We start from the raw sequence: 14,801 nt of genomic DNA, 5'->3' as shown, positions 1-14,801 counted from the left end.
CTTCAATCACAACTCGATTGAAGGGAGAGACGACACGCGACACTGAGTGGCGGAATTCCACCCAGAGAGTATTGGCCCTAAACCTTGGCGCCCCTTTCGGTATTTCTTTATATTACTTGAACTCAATACAATGCTGATACTCGCGCTCTGTACCTTCTTATTTAAAGGCCCTTTGCCTATGAAAAGCAGTTTACATGAAAAGCGTTCAAACTGAAAAGCATCTAGTCCAAAAGCAGATGGCCAAAAGCTACTAGTGCGATCTACGGAAATCCGTACAACTCCCACGTTAGCAACGCAAATCGCGAAAATCCGTACAGGTTGCCATGTTAGCAACGCAAATCGCGGAACTTTGTACAGGCTGCCAAGTCATCATGTTAGCACAATTTGCGGAGCGTCCGTACTGCTTTCTTTTAATGTCTTTGGGTTACTTGGGCCCCATCTGACGGGGTCCCATAAGTTGGCGAGAACTTCTCTTTAAAAATAGTCCACTCGGTAAGACTTTGCAAATTGGTAAAACTTCTTTGTTGCTTCTGCTTCTTCATTTAGAGTTTAGGCCCCTCGGGCGAGATTTGCAAGTCAGCTCAGTTCTTCAATGGCTTGACACGAAGCAATTTGTGACCGGTTCTCTCGAAGAATCTGACAGAGATAATACGTTTAGGTGGGCAAGCAAAAGAAAAGTTGAAATCCGGCGCGGGAATTGAAGAAAAGAATGAAGATTTGGACAGATTCTTGGTGGAAAACTTTGCCAGAGAATAGAACAACATCAATTGCGGGTTGACAAGTGTCTGAAAAGATTGATCAAGTACTCCAAAGACCCGAGACTTGCGAAACACCTGAAGGATTACCTGATTGATGAGATTTACTTGAGATAGCGTGAGGCCATTGCTTCTCCTCTTAGGTCGGGAGGAAAGTTGAAAGGACAGACGAGTGCAGAAAAGCGAAACCTGTGCTCGCAGGAAGAGCCGGATAGAACTCTTGAACATAAGTCGAACCAGAGGACCACCAAAAGATAAGCCAGAAAGTTATAGAGCATCAATCAAACGCAGAAAAAAAAGATGAAAGTAGGACCGGTACCACATTGCGTGGGGATCGACCCGAATCAGATGAATGAAAGCACAAAACTTTGCCGCACATGGGGCAAAGTGAAAGATCAAGAAGCCCCCTTCAAGGCCAACTTCATTGGCGGCTCGACTTGGGGCACCCAGACGGGATGTTGCCATTACACCTGTCATTGGCAAACTTTGTTTGCAATTGTCAAGGGTATTTAGGGCACTAGGACTTTCATATCATGCCTTTAGGAATCCCTTGGTACCACAAGAACAACAACGGGGTTGACTATCAGACAAAGAAAGCGACTTTGACGAATGAGAAGGGCAAAGAGATTGTACTTGATGGGGGAAAAAAAAAAGAACTGAAAGGTCGAATATGTTTGACCTCGAAAAGGAACGACAAGATTTTCTGCAAGCTAAGGCTGACTGTTTCTCTGAGGACGTACCAGGCGAGTTGCCTCCTTCACGTCCTGAAGATCACATGATTGATTCCTGGTAGTACACCACCGAACCGGCCACCTTAGCCGAGGCCAAAATAAAGAAACAATGAACCATAACACATTTCCACATTACGAGGATCCATGATATACTCGATAGACTTCAAGGTTCTACTTGCTAAATTGATATGAAGAGTGGTTATCATCAAATCTGAATTGCTCTTGGAGATGTCCGTCGCTTTCGGGACGACTTATGGGATTTTCAGAGAGTTTTACAGGCACTGCGGAAGCATAAATTGGTTATAAATGCGAAAAAGAGCGAATTTTTCTTCCCTAATATACACTTCCTGGGAAATATCGTCTCAGCAGTAGGGGTAAAGATGGACCCAGCCAAAATTGAGACTATTCGTTATTGGCCTGATTTAAAGAATGCTCATGAGGTTCGACGCTTATCTGGGATTGTGCTCATATTATCGAAGGTTCATCCAGAAATTTGCAGAGATATCTTCTCCTTTGCATATGCTGACTCGGAAAGGAGTTTTTTTATAAAACTTGGGGACCGACAGAGAATCCAGCCTTTGAGACACTCAAAGAATAGTTGACTACCGGACCAGTGTTGGCCTTACCAGCCTTGCAAAAACCATTTACTGTGATGCTTGTGGTCGCAGATTGGGAGCAATCTTGATGCAAGAAGGCGTTGTAATTGCTTATGAGAGCAATATATTTTTACGTCCTGAAATGGTTGCACAGATTTATGAGAAAGAGCTTTGGCAGTTATTAATGCTCTTACGCAATGGCGAAACTATCTTACTATCTTCTCGGAACTGACTTTACAGTCTTTACAGATCACCACAATTTACGCTACTTATTCATTATTGTCGCAGAAGCAGCTTTCGGAAAAGCAGATGCGGTGGGCTAACATATTGTCACAATTTCACTTTCCGATAGTCCATGTTTACGGACACAAAAACTTTGTGGCAAATGCGTTGTCTCGGAAGCCCTTGGTTCTGGCTATTTTGTGATAAATGCGTTGTCTCGGAAGTTCTTGGTTCTGGCTATTTTGTGATTCATCACAGAAGCGTCAAGGATATGGTTGGTGATCAATAAGCCACTGATCCTGACTTTGCTGACAATTTTTTTTAAACCAACATACAGAATGGGGGGGACACTTTCAGGCTATTCCATACGGGATGGCTACTTGACGCAGAAAACGATGTTGTGAGTTACATAGCCTTGAGGAAAAAGGTCTTAACAGAAAGCTATTGTCCGACTTTTACAGGCCACCGCAACATAGATACCACCTTGAAGGGTGGTGTGGAGCATTACTTCTATTGACTGAGGCTTAAAAAGGATGTGGATGACATTATTCCCAATTGTTTAGTATGCCAAGGCCCAAATTGTCAAGTTTTACAGGTATAAGGCACTCGAACTTTTACAGCCTTTTACCCATTCCCACCTGCCCCTGGGAAAGCATTGCTATGGATTTCATCTTTGATCTCCCCACGACTCAAAGTAGGTATGATGGCATTTGGACAGTCATCAACAGATTCAATAAGCATGCTCATTTCTTTACGATAAAGAAGACAGTGAAGCCCGATCATTTGGCGAGTTGTTTGTCTCACAGATTTGCCAAATATATGGCATCCCTAAGTCCATTGCTTTGAACAGAGATCCTCGGTTTGCTAGTTTGTTTTGGAGGGCAATCTAGCAAAACATTGGTTGCAGTTCTCGTCCTCGTTTCACCCGAAGACAGATGGGCAATTTGAGATAGCCAATTCAATGATTTTAAATTTGTTGAAGTCGTACATTTTGGATCAAAAGACTTAATGAGGAAAAGTATTTGCCCTTGGTGGAGTTTGCTGACAACAACACATAAGGCACCAAAGATAAGATTTGTTCCAAGCAGATTTTTGAAAAATTCTAGAAGGCATGGAAGGCCATCTAGTAGTTCAGAGGAGGAGACCCCCTCCTCTTTTGACAGTGACCAGATCAACAAGACTACCTACCAAGGAGTTCAAGGAAGGGGGTCAAGCCGTCAGGTTTGAGACGTTTTCAGGCTACCGGAACACCCATCGAGCCCTTGAGTTTCGACCACGGTTTTATGTCGCCTTCTCTAGAGAACGGTTCACAGAACACTCCGGGGTGCGAAACATGGCATCTTACTTGAAAGAAACTATGCAAGCATGGTGATCTACTTTGTTGTACGCGGAGAAGCACGTGCGACGTGGTTAAAATTATTTTTCACATCAACTTGGATATCAGATGAATATGCAAGAGATGCCATCACGGCTTGGCATGACTTGAAAATGACTGAAAAAGATACATTGGATAAACTATTGCCAGAGGTTTTGGGATGCTTATTTGCTAGTGTCTTCGTCTCGGGATATTACTTTGAAAGACTAGATTGAGCGGTTTTGCTGTGGTTTGCTAAAAGAGATTTGAGACTGTAATCTAAATCAGAAGTCCGACTTTATTCAGGGACTTATGCAACATGCTAAGGAACCATTTGGAACGCATGCCGACTCATTGACTTATCTTACGGACAAGATAGTATCCACCTCAACAAAGCAAGAGTCCGTTAGATTGAAAAGAATGAATCAAAGGAAACCGGATGACAGCTCATCACACGATTCTGGAGAATCAAAGGGTTCTGACAATATGAGGGAACCAAATACAGGTTCATCAAAGGATTCCAGAGAAAGGGGATCAGATAATAATACGTCTTAGGGTTCTGATGATTGAGAGTGACGTGCCAATGGACAGGGGAAGAGAAAGATGCTACCCACAGGTCCCAGGGCACAAGGAAAGAAAGGAAAAAAGGGATCAACTGGTAGATTAGAGAATTCCCCAGAACCAGGATAAGATTAATGAAGCAAATCAGTATGATCTGGATTTGGATACTGCTTTTCTCAAAGTGCACAAGGCTCTTGAGAAGTTTCAAGCACGGCATAAGAGGGAAGCCGACAAGATTCGATGCGACTTGCAGCTGAAGGAAGATGATTTGGGAGCTCTTACGGTTTGAGAAGGCAAGCCTAAGGAAACAAAAAGGAAAGGAGCGGCTTTTTCCAAAGCTAAGAATGACTATGGCCCTTTCCAGATTCAAGAGAAGATAGATGATGTATCCTTCAAAAACTTGGAAGATTCGCTATGCTTTTCATGTGAGTCTATTGAAAAATTTCAAGGCTCAGGTGCCAATCGACAAGGATCCTGAGGAGCAACTTGAAGGGGAAGAGAGCGAGGAAATACTCGTTCTGGAACAGATACTGCCTCACCAGGAAAGGAAAGAGAAGATTAATTGAGCATTGTTTGCCACTTCAGCATGTCAGCGTGAATTTCCGTATGTCTTGTTGCCATGTCATCACCTCCGTCCGCGGGTGGTCATGCCTCGTCATCATTTTGTAACATACCCCCCTCTTGAAAGAATTGTAATCGCCCTTGATTATGACTGCAAAATCAGACATAAGCTATAAACCAATTATTTAGATACTGACTCTAAGTACCGACGCACTAGACGACACAAATCAAGCACTACAAAGACGACAGCCACATCACATCACATAGAGTCTATGACCATTATTCCTACGTATTTAGCAATTGCATCTAGATCTGCATCGGACCTCACTGATGTTGGATTAGCTAATCCCATATTGCGATCATGTCTAGGGAGTTCAATCTGACCTAGGACCGTGATTCCTGGCACGTATTTAGTAATTGCATCTGAATCCACCCCGGATCTCACTAATGTCCGAGTAACTAATCCCATATTGCGATCATGTCCATAGATTTCTCGAGACCAAAATGCTGCAGTCATTTGGTCAATCATTCCGTCCGTACTCGAGCATTGTCATGTGCGAGTAATCGTTTCGGAGGATCCCAATCCATCACACCGAGTTAATACTGAATTGAGTGGTTCAATCATTCAGTTCTAACTGTGTGACCAATCATCCCGCAAGAACTCTTGATGAGCTCACGACAGTTTCATTGAATCATTCATGATACAAATTCACGATTCTTTTCGTTATCACGTTCATTTTGGAGTTGTCATTGCTCCGAATTCGTCATCATCTCATTCTCGATTTCACCTGTTATCTGCACACAAATAGCAAGTTCTCTACAAAACATTGATTCCATACATAAATCAGATTCATCTTGGGGAATTTCCATGTAGTTCACAAATCACACATTTAGTTCAGTGTTACAATCATCTAGTCACATCCGTCCAGAAGTCTTGATGCACCTAGATCCCTGTGTAGCCATCTCATCCCGCAGGAACTCTTGATGTGCTCACCACAGTATCCAGTTATCTCATTCATATGGGAATCTTGATGCACTAGAATCATTCATCATCATTCAACATTCAAATTTCTAAACAAAATTTATCAGTTTTATCTTGAATCAATAGATTCATTCATGAGCTGTCGTTGCTTTTGATTGCTTTCAGATGCGAATTCCTTGCCATGTCATCCTCGATTTCACATGCAAAACAGATAAACTTTCAAGCAAATGGTTCACCTCGTTGCAAAAGAGTCAATATCCGTCTCCATGCTTCCAAATGCTTTCATATGCATGTTCCTTGCTCCTAGTAATCATCTAAACACAGATAACAAGAGCTTCAAAAAACATTAATTCCACACATACGAGAATTTTTTGTAAAACCCCTAATTTTCCAAAGTCGTTGGATATAAGATCTATTCGTATCAATGCGTAGAGCTTGTTGAGAGGATCAACTTTGCCTTCTGTCGCATATCCAAATTTTCAACCGTTGAAGAGGTTTTTTAAGGTCTTCTGGCAAACTTCCTTGCCGAAAATTTGTCCTATTCTTCATTCGGTTCTTCAATTCCGGCACCAGATTTCAACCTTTCTTTGCCTTCCCGCTGAAAGGTGTTATCTCTGTAAGATTCTCCACGAGAACCTATGTGTAATTTGGGATTCTTTATGGCTTGTGCCCTGTAAGACCGAGCGATGAAGACACGAGCGCGCTTGATGCGCAATGAAGTAAGGGTGGAAGTGGCTAATAAGTTTGGGGTCGAGACACAAAGATTCTTCAATAACAATTTCCGAAGTACCCAAGTGCCTTGTCTGCTCTTTGATAGGACCGTTATGCTTTAAAAAAAGCACACGCCTGATGCTCTGATATCACTGTCATAGGCTTGGGCAGCCCAAGACGAGAATCTGACATGACACGAGAGAATTACTTCACAACTTCAAAATTTGTCTCAACACAGCCCCGCGTAGTTCCATGCCCAGAGGTATTGGCCCCAAAAGCTGGCGTCTCTTTCGGTATTTCTTTATTATATAAATGCTTGAGCAAAGTACAACACCCGAGGGGTCCTCTCCTCTCAGACTCTACGTCCAGATGCTCTAAAGAGTGATGCCCCTTGGGCCTATTTATTCTTACAAGGGATGCCCCAAAAGAAAAGCCCCAAAAGCTTTTAAACTTAAAAGCAAATAATCCCAAAAGCAACTTGGTCCAAAAACAGCCAGAACAATAGCCATCTAATTTGCAGAAATCTGTACACTGCCACGTCATCAATTGTCAACGCGAATCACGGAAATCCGTATTGTCCACCATGTCAACATGTCAGCGTGAATTTCGGCATGTCTGCAACCACGTCATCATTTTGTGACGATTCTCTTCTTCTCGGGTGTATATGTGGGTGTGGGTGTGTGAGAGTGTGAATAAAAAAAGGAAAATGGTATAACTTTTCTATCACCCAAGTGTGGTCGATTGGTTATGTTGCTAAATTGGCTTTATCTGATAGAAAATAAATCTAAATGAATTATTGGAATTTTAAGTGAGAGGGTTTTTCTCACTGGAAACATCCGAGTACAGATATTTCTAGTGTGTCATTTAGAAGTAATAACAAGAGCACTGTGAATGGGAATATCTGTAAGGACACCAGGAACGGGTACTTTTGATGTGTCACATCGGATGGGTGACAGAGCATCGTGAAGGAGATTGTACTGTAAGGTCGGTAGGAAAGGACTAGGTAAGGGTTTTCTCAATGCGTCACAAGGTGGGTGACATGGGCATCAAAAAGGGAATATTCCATAGCCGAGAGGAAATTCCGAACTGTGTTAGATTTGTGCACAAGGATGAGCAAGCACTTGAATGAAGATGGGTTCAAAGGAAACTTTGAGGAAAATACAATTGCTTTCTGAGAAAGCAAGTTGCTTTTCGAGAAAGCAGATGCTCTCCCGCGAGGAAGTCTATGTTTGCATTGCATCTGTGCATGTGGTTGCATGCAAGGACGCCTGAGAAGCATGGTGCAAACATTGTTTTCAACATATAAGGTTTTATTGAGTTTTTAAAAAAGGTTTATACCATTTTTTTAAGGAGGCCGGCCACCCACTTAATAAATGGGCAGCCACATTATAAATAAAACACTAGAAAATTGGGCGCCCCCCTTTCGCCAAAATGAGCCAGCCCTAATGTTTTTTTAAAGGGGGCAACAGCCAATGCAAAGAAGGTACGAAAGGGCTGCATTGCTAGCAAGAAGGGGAGGCTGCTGCAGATTTCAGCCGCTGGTGCTGCTCGTGGCTCCCTGGAGTGTACCAGATGTCGCCAAGACCTAGTGCGCAAGTTCCATCGCGAAGAAGTGCCTGCGGAGAGAGTTTCCATTGCGACAAGCTGCTGTTTTTTCTCTGTTTTCAGCCCATAAACGTCGTAGACAGGGCTGATTTACAAGAAGGGACCCGAGAGCACACTTCTTTTGTGTGTAGGCTTGGAAGAAAGAATTCTCTGTGACAATCTCTCTTCCGGGGAATTGCTTTTTCGGGAACCGAGTTGCTTTTTCATGTTATGATCTCTGAGTGTTTGTTTGCAGGTGTACTTCCTCTTCACGAGGGAGTAGGAGCAAAGGAAGGCATGAGCCTCTGCACGAGAAAAGCGCTCTGAGGAACTAGAGCCAGATCAGCGTACCCGAGTTTGGGAAGTAGAGCCATGGATCTGAGAGAGGTAAGATTCTCGAGGTGTGATCCGGAAGTAGAGATTCCCAAGGAAAGGACTTCGCGTCCAGGAAAGTAGAGTTGTTCTGCAAGAAGAGGAATCAAGAATCAGAGTCGGAAAAGAGTTGTAGGGATACCATGCCCTGAGTCTGGCGAGAACCTTGATTCTCTAGGATTCGGAATAAGGAACTGAAGTTCCTTGGAATAGGGCTATGCCCTGGGAATAGGAAGCCGAGGCTGCTAGGAACCATCAATTCTTATTCTAGAGCGAACGTGGTAATACGTTCGGTTCAAGTGCTTATATAGATTTCTCCTCAGTAACAAAGATACTATTACGAGGGGGACCAACCCATCTTCTAGTCCCTAGTACTATGTCGATCTTCTCACTCTCTATCTCTCTCTCTCTATTTATTTCTCTCTATATCCTTTGGCTTCAGTATTAAGTGATGAATTCTATCTATCCGCCCGAGTATATTCTATATTGTTATGTGCTCCCGTTTGTGACAGGTTATGCCATTTCCCTCTTGAATAACAAGTCTTGAGTTCAACTCTTGTCGGATAGATCATTGAGGTCTCTTGGGATAGTTTCCTACAACGTTAAAATTCTCTTCTTCTTCTTGTTCTTCTCTCTCTCTCTCTCTCTCTCTCTCTCTCTCTCTCTCTCTCTCTCTCTCTCTCTCTCTCTCTCTCTCTCTCTCATCCCCTTTCCTTCGCAAGGCTGATTGAGGGAGAGTGGGTAGCTACCTAATCATCAACTCTTCTTCTTGGACCCCATAGATAGAGATCTACGAGCGCGAAGGGGTTGTCCAATGTTCGTGGCAGATTTGGAGTGAGATCCAAGTCAAGTTGTTCAAGTCCATGTGGATGTCCACAATCAGTCACTGGTGGCAGCCCCGTTCATCATCCTGATTCCTATTCACCTTTTCCAATGGACAACAATTGGCTACCTAGATGGATGCGTGAGAGGGGTGGCTATCTAGAAAAGCTGGTATTATGTAAGATAATTGAAATAGTCAGTTTTGGCGCTATTCTCAGTAGAATTATATGTGAGCAAATTAACTGCTAATTCTCAAAAGTAAAATGGTGACAAAACATTTGAATTTGCGCACATAAAAGTTTACTAAGAAGAATCAAAAGTCTACCTCCATCAACCCCACCCCCTCCAAGCATACGAGTATTGGCAGCATTCACCTACAAAGTAGACAAATGAGAAACAACAATGACAAGCAATGTTAAAGTAATTGCTCAGAGATTCTTTTCAATAAAATCTAGCAAACAAAGCATAGAGTTCTACAAATGTTTCATACCCTAAACTTCACAATCAACCTAATAGGTAATGACAAAGATGTCAATCATAGAAATTTTTTCACCATGCACTGTTCCTGAAAGTTTAAAAACCAAAATTTCAATTACCCTAAGTAATTGTACTCTTATGATTCATTGATATAAAAATAAGTTAGAAGTGGAACTCTGCCACTCCGTGTCGTGAATACTGTTTGTTCTCAAGCTGAAGCGTAAAAATTCAATTATATTCGTGTGTTGTATTTGAGTGGAGCATGATAACGTGGCAGTTGTACGGACGCTCGCGTTTTGGGCTGCAGTGCCACCTTGTCGACTGTACGGACGTCCGTAAAATGCATTGACAGCTGACATGGCCGATTGTACAGATTTCCACAGTTTATGCTGACAGCTTTTGAGCCAGATGAAGCTTTTCATGTAACTACTTTTGAGAGGCCAAGGGCCTTTAAATATGAGCCAAGGGCTCATTCTCTGGTATGCTTCAGTGTGAAGGTGCAGAGGATGGAGTACCGACGTTGTACCTTGTTCGAGCAATAAAAGAAAATACCGAAAGGGGAGCCAAGGTTTGGAGCCAATGCTCTCTCGCGGTGGAACTCCGACACTCCCCGTTTCGTGCCTCGTGCATCTCTTTAAGTTCAGATGTTATTTAAAGTGCTTAAAGTTGGTCAATCTGTTCTTTTCCGTTGGCACGTGGTGCCCGTCCCAGTGACACATCTGGTCCCAACAAGCTAGCGCTAAAATTGCCCCAAATCAACAAGCACGATTCGCAAAAATCCGTACAATTGCTATGTGTCATGTCAGCGCAATTCGCGGAAACATCCGTACAGCAACGCCACATGTCAGCAACACCAAACGCAAAAAACAATACAGGAGTGCCACGTCAGCCAGTCATCTTGATTTAAGGAAATCTATCACAAACTGATGACATGTCAAGACAATGAAGAACAGAGCCAACCTGCAGATCTCGACCAAGAAGCCTAAACCCTTGAAGCGGTAGAAACAGCAGAAGAAGTTTCACCAACTTGCAAAGTCTGGTTGAGTGGCCTATTTTTAAAGAGTTCCCACCAACTTATGGGACCCCATGCAATGGGGTCTAGGGAACCTAAAGGCATAAAAATAATGCAAGACCACACGCGCACGCTCACCTGCGTAAAGGTTGATGACGTGCCAAAACTGTACGGAATCTTGGATTTTACGGTGACATCTTGACGTGGCAACTGTACGGATTTCCGCAATTCCCGCTCGTAGTGCCACGTGGCAATTGTACGGATTTCCGCAAAACACTTTGCTTGTTTTTGGGCGCCAGCTTTTGAGCCACTTGCTTTTGAGTTTCAAGCTTTTCAGGCAAGGCCAAGGGCCTTTAAATAAGTGCAAAGGCTCAGTCTCTCACACTCTTCAGGGTGAATGTGCAGAGCGCGAGTACCGGCATTGTATTGAATTCCAGTAATATAAAGAAATACTGAAAGGGGCGCCAAGGTTTGGGGTCAGTACTCTTTGGGGTGGAATTCCGCCACTCCGTGTCATGTGTTCTCTCTCTCTCTCTTTCAGTTCAGTTGTTATTGAAGAGCTAAAAGTTTGTTCAGTCTATTCTTTGCCGTTGGCATGGCATGCCCGTTCCATGACAAAATCAGCTCCAGAGCTAAAGATTTTGACTTTAGGATTTTAGGCCCCTCGACCATTGCTCCATAAGTTGGTAGTGCCCAATCACGGTCTTGTCGCATCTCTCTTACCACGTAAGCAATTTTTGCATCAAGTGTAGTCATTGACCATGGCTGACAACAATGACATTTTCCGCATGTTGTCTCCTGCGGACAAACTGGATGGAGACAATTGCCCGCTTTGCGCATACATGATGCAACATCTCCTTGTTGCAAAGGACATTCGGTACATTGTGCCGGGTTGTACATGTAAGATTGGGTTTTGTGAAGACCGGGTTCGGGTTTTGTGGATACAATGTCACAAAGTGATGACGTGGCATGATCACCCGCAGATTGCGTTATGCTGACGTGGCAACAGCACGAACCTCTGTGTTTTGCACCCACATGCCACGTGGCAGGCTATGCTGATTTCCACAATTTTCGTGGGTTGCTTTTTGGGCCAATAGTTTTTGAGTTGGCAGCTTTTCGTGTAATTGATTTTGATTTTGAGGCCAAGGGTCTTTAAATATGAACCCTAGGCCCTCACTTAGCTGATGAGCTTCTGAGCAAAAAAAGCCCGTAAGAGATGCAACTTTGATCAAGCACTAATACAAAAATAAATATCGAAAATGTGTTAATGCAGGGCCCGAAGATAACTTGGCCCCAATTACTCCACCTTGCACCTAGAATGAGGAGGCAATGGACAAAAATGGTAAGTACCTCTGGGCACGGAACTACGCCGGGCCGTCTCCTCTAATTTCTTTAAAATTGTGAAGTATTTTAAGTGATTCTCTCGCGTGTCATGCGAGATTTACGACTTGGGGCATCCAGGTCTGTAACAATGGTATCAGAGCTTCAGGTGTGTTCTTTTCTCAAAGCATACTGGTCCTCCAAAGTTTACTAGAAATTCTATTGAAGAATCTTCGTGCCCCGACCTTGGACTTATTAGCTACTCCCACCCTTACTACATCGCACATCGGGCGCGTTCCCATCTTTATTGCTTTGTCTTACAGGGCATAAGCCATAAAGAACCCCAGATTACACATGACGAATCCCGCAAGAATCGGACGAACCCACCCGACAATTCCGGATTGGGTGAAAGTACGAGAAATTAAGAAGGGCCTCCATGGCCTATGGAATATGAACAAATGGAGATGCAGCATCAACCTAAGCACATGCTACAGGTCTCTAAGGATCCCCAGTACACGAAATTTTTGACCCAGCACCCGATTGATGAGATGCATTCCCTATGACATATGGCCATCGATTCACCATTAAAGTCTGCATTGAAGAAACCACATGTCCCCGCCGATGTACATTGAACATGAACTTGATGATGTAATCGAACGACGAGTTAACCAAATATTCAAGACCACAAAGCCTCCAAAGAGACGCAGCAACGGAGCAGGGAGCAGACTACCCTCGTTATTTGGGTAAACAGCCTTCGTTTGCAAATGTACGAAAAGCCAAGAAGCGTGTACGCTTCGAGGGTGTGTCCAACTCGTCCTCATCCTCTTCTGATCCCAGTGATGAGGACAAAAAGGGCAAGAAACGACAAAAGAACCAAAGACACGGAAAGAACAAGAAGAAGGCCAAGAAAAGCAGATCCCACTGCAAATCTCGAAAACTTTCTAACAGTTCTGACGAGGATTCATCCTCTTTTGAGAGTTCGACTCTGGTAACCAGATGTTTTATTCTAAGAGGAAGCACTTTTATAGTGCCAATCAATACGACTTTCTTGAAGATAAGAGCAAGAAGACCAAAGAATTCAAGAACGGTGGACAAGCAGTAAAATTTGATACTTTTTCAGGCTTTCGAGATGTTCACAAGGCCCTTGCTTTTATTCAATAGTTTGACATAGCTTTTCTTGAGGGCGCTATTCAAAGCACTCCAAGATTAAAAGGGCAACACCTACTTGAAAGGAAATGCACGAACATGATGGTCCACTCTTCTGTTACGAAAAGAAGCATCGACAAAGTGGCTAAAGTTTAAAAGACTTTTTATTTCCTCGTGGCTCACTCGAGTACAAACGTGATGTGATTACCTGGAATCATCTACAGATGGCCAAGGCAAATACTTTGGATACTTATTGCGAGAGATTTTGGGATGTTTTTCTACAACGTGGCAAGTTGTACGGATTATGTAATTTGCATTGGGTTGATGATGTGGTAGCTTTAGCGCTAGCTATTGCGATCAAATGCTTTTGGGTTAAAGTGCTTTTGATTTGATGCTTTTGAGGCTCTGTTTTTGGACATCCCTTGTAAGAATAAAAGAGCCCTTGGACCTCTCAATCTGCAGAGCATTTGGACGCAGAGTCTGAGAGCAAAGGACCCTCGGGAATTGTACTTTACTCTGAGTAATGAAGAAATACCGAAAGGGGCACCATTCTTTGGCACCAATGCTTCTGGGCGTGGAACTCCGACATGCTGTGCCCACACACTCTCTCTCTCTTAGTAAAATTCGATGATTTTAAAGTTTCTGTTCGTGTGTTGCTATTTGATTTCTCGCTTGGAGTGTCCAAGCATGTAACAGTGGAGCTCCGCCACTCCTGTCTCGCATGGATTCTCTCTCGCTTTACAATTGTTTTGAAGTACTAAAAGCGTTGCCAAGTGTGTAGATTACAGTTATCTCTGTTCATCCGTCTGATCACTCGGCGGAAGTGATTATAGTGATATCAGGGCTCAGCTTGCTTCCTTGCCCTCTACAAATCAAAGCATGAACCTAACAACATGAACAAAGCACATAATGACTCTACAAAAAAACTTCTCTTCTTTTTCTTTTTCAAGAGAGAAACCGATCCTACAAAACCTATAGATGGAAGCTATGGAGTGGGATGAAAAAAAAAAAAAAAGAAGAGAACGAGAAGCAGAAGAGACAAGAGTTCGTTTTTGCCCTAAAAAGCACAAAAAACATGCTTTTTGACGCTTTTCTGTGTTACGGAGACCTTTAAAGATCTCTTCAATGCGTGAGAATTTGGATATGCAACAGAAGGCAAAGTTGATCCTCTCAATGAGACCTACACATTGACGTGAACGGATTTTCATTCCGACACGTTTAAAAAATTAGGAATTTCAAAAGGAAATTAGAGTTTCTGCAAAATTCCAGCATATGTAAAATTAATGTTTTTGGAAGCTCTTGTTATTTGTGTGCAGACAACATGTAATAGGAGAAAGGAACATGCATACAGGAGCATGGAGTTGAACATCGACTCTAGTCCCTTGGCAGCTCTACCCACACATCCATAAAGAATACCACTCTTGCCCACCTCGAATGCTTATGCAAGTAGTAGGCCTACCCTCGCAACTACTGCTTCTTTAAACAACAATAGGTTTTAAATTCTGGTGATAAGGGCAAGAAGATGAATTGTAATTACTTTAAAGCAAATGATCATCTCATCAAGAAATATCCTAAGCTGAAGGCTAAAGTGACTT

At 43.0% G+C, this 14,801-nt stretch overlaps 1 protein-coding gene across 1 annotated transcript in view; it reads right to left on the bottom strand.

The window, feature by feature from the left end:
* Positions 1-14,801, bottom strand: part of LOC147441892 (uncharacterized) — a 76,258-nt gene that overhangs the window by 8,742 nt on the left and 52,715 nt on the right. The window contains exon 4 of the mRNA XM_086528289.1: positions 9,577-9,625. Within this exon, the coding sequence (XP_086384415.1) occupies positions 9,577-9,625 (49 nt within the window). The remainder of the gene's footprint in view (positions 1-9,576; positions 9,626-14,801) is intronic.

Source organism: Adiantum capillus-veneris, chromosome 14 (genome assembly GCF_014529385.1).
Source record: "Adiantum capillus-veneris isolate H3 chromosome 14, ASM1452938v2, whole genome shotgun sequence".
NCBI lineage: Eukaryota > Viridiplantae > Streptophyta > Polypodiopsida > Polypodiales > Pteridaceae > Adiantum > Adiantum capillus-veneris.
This window is presented reverse-complemented; position numbering and strand designations above follow the sequence as displayed.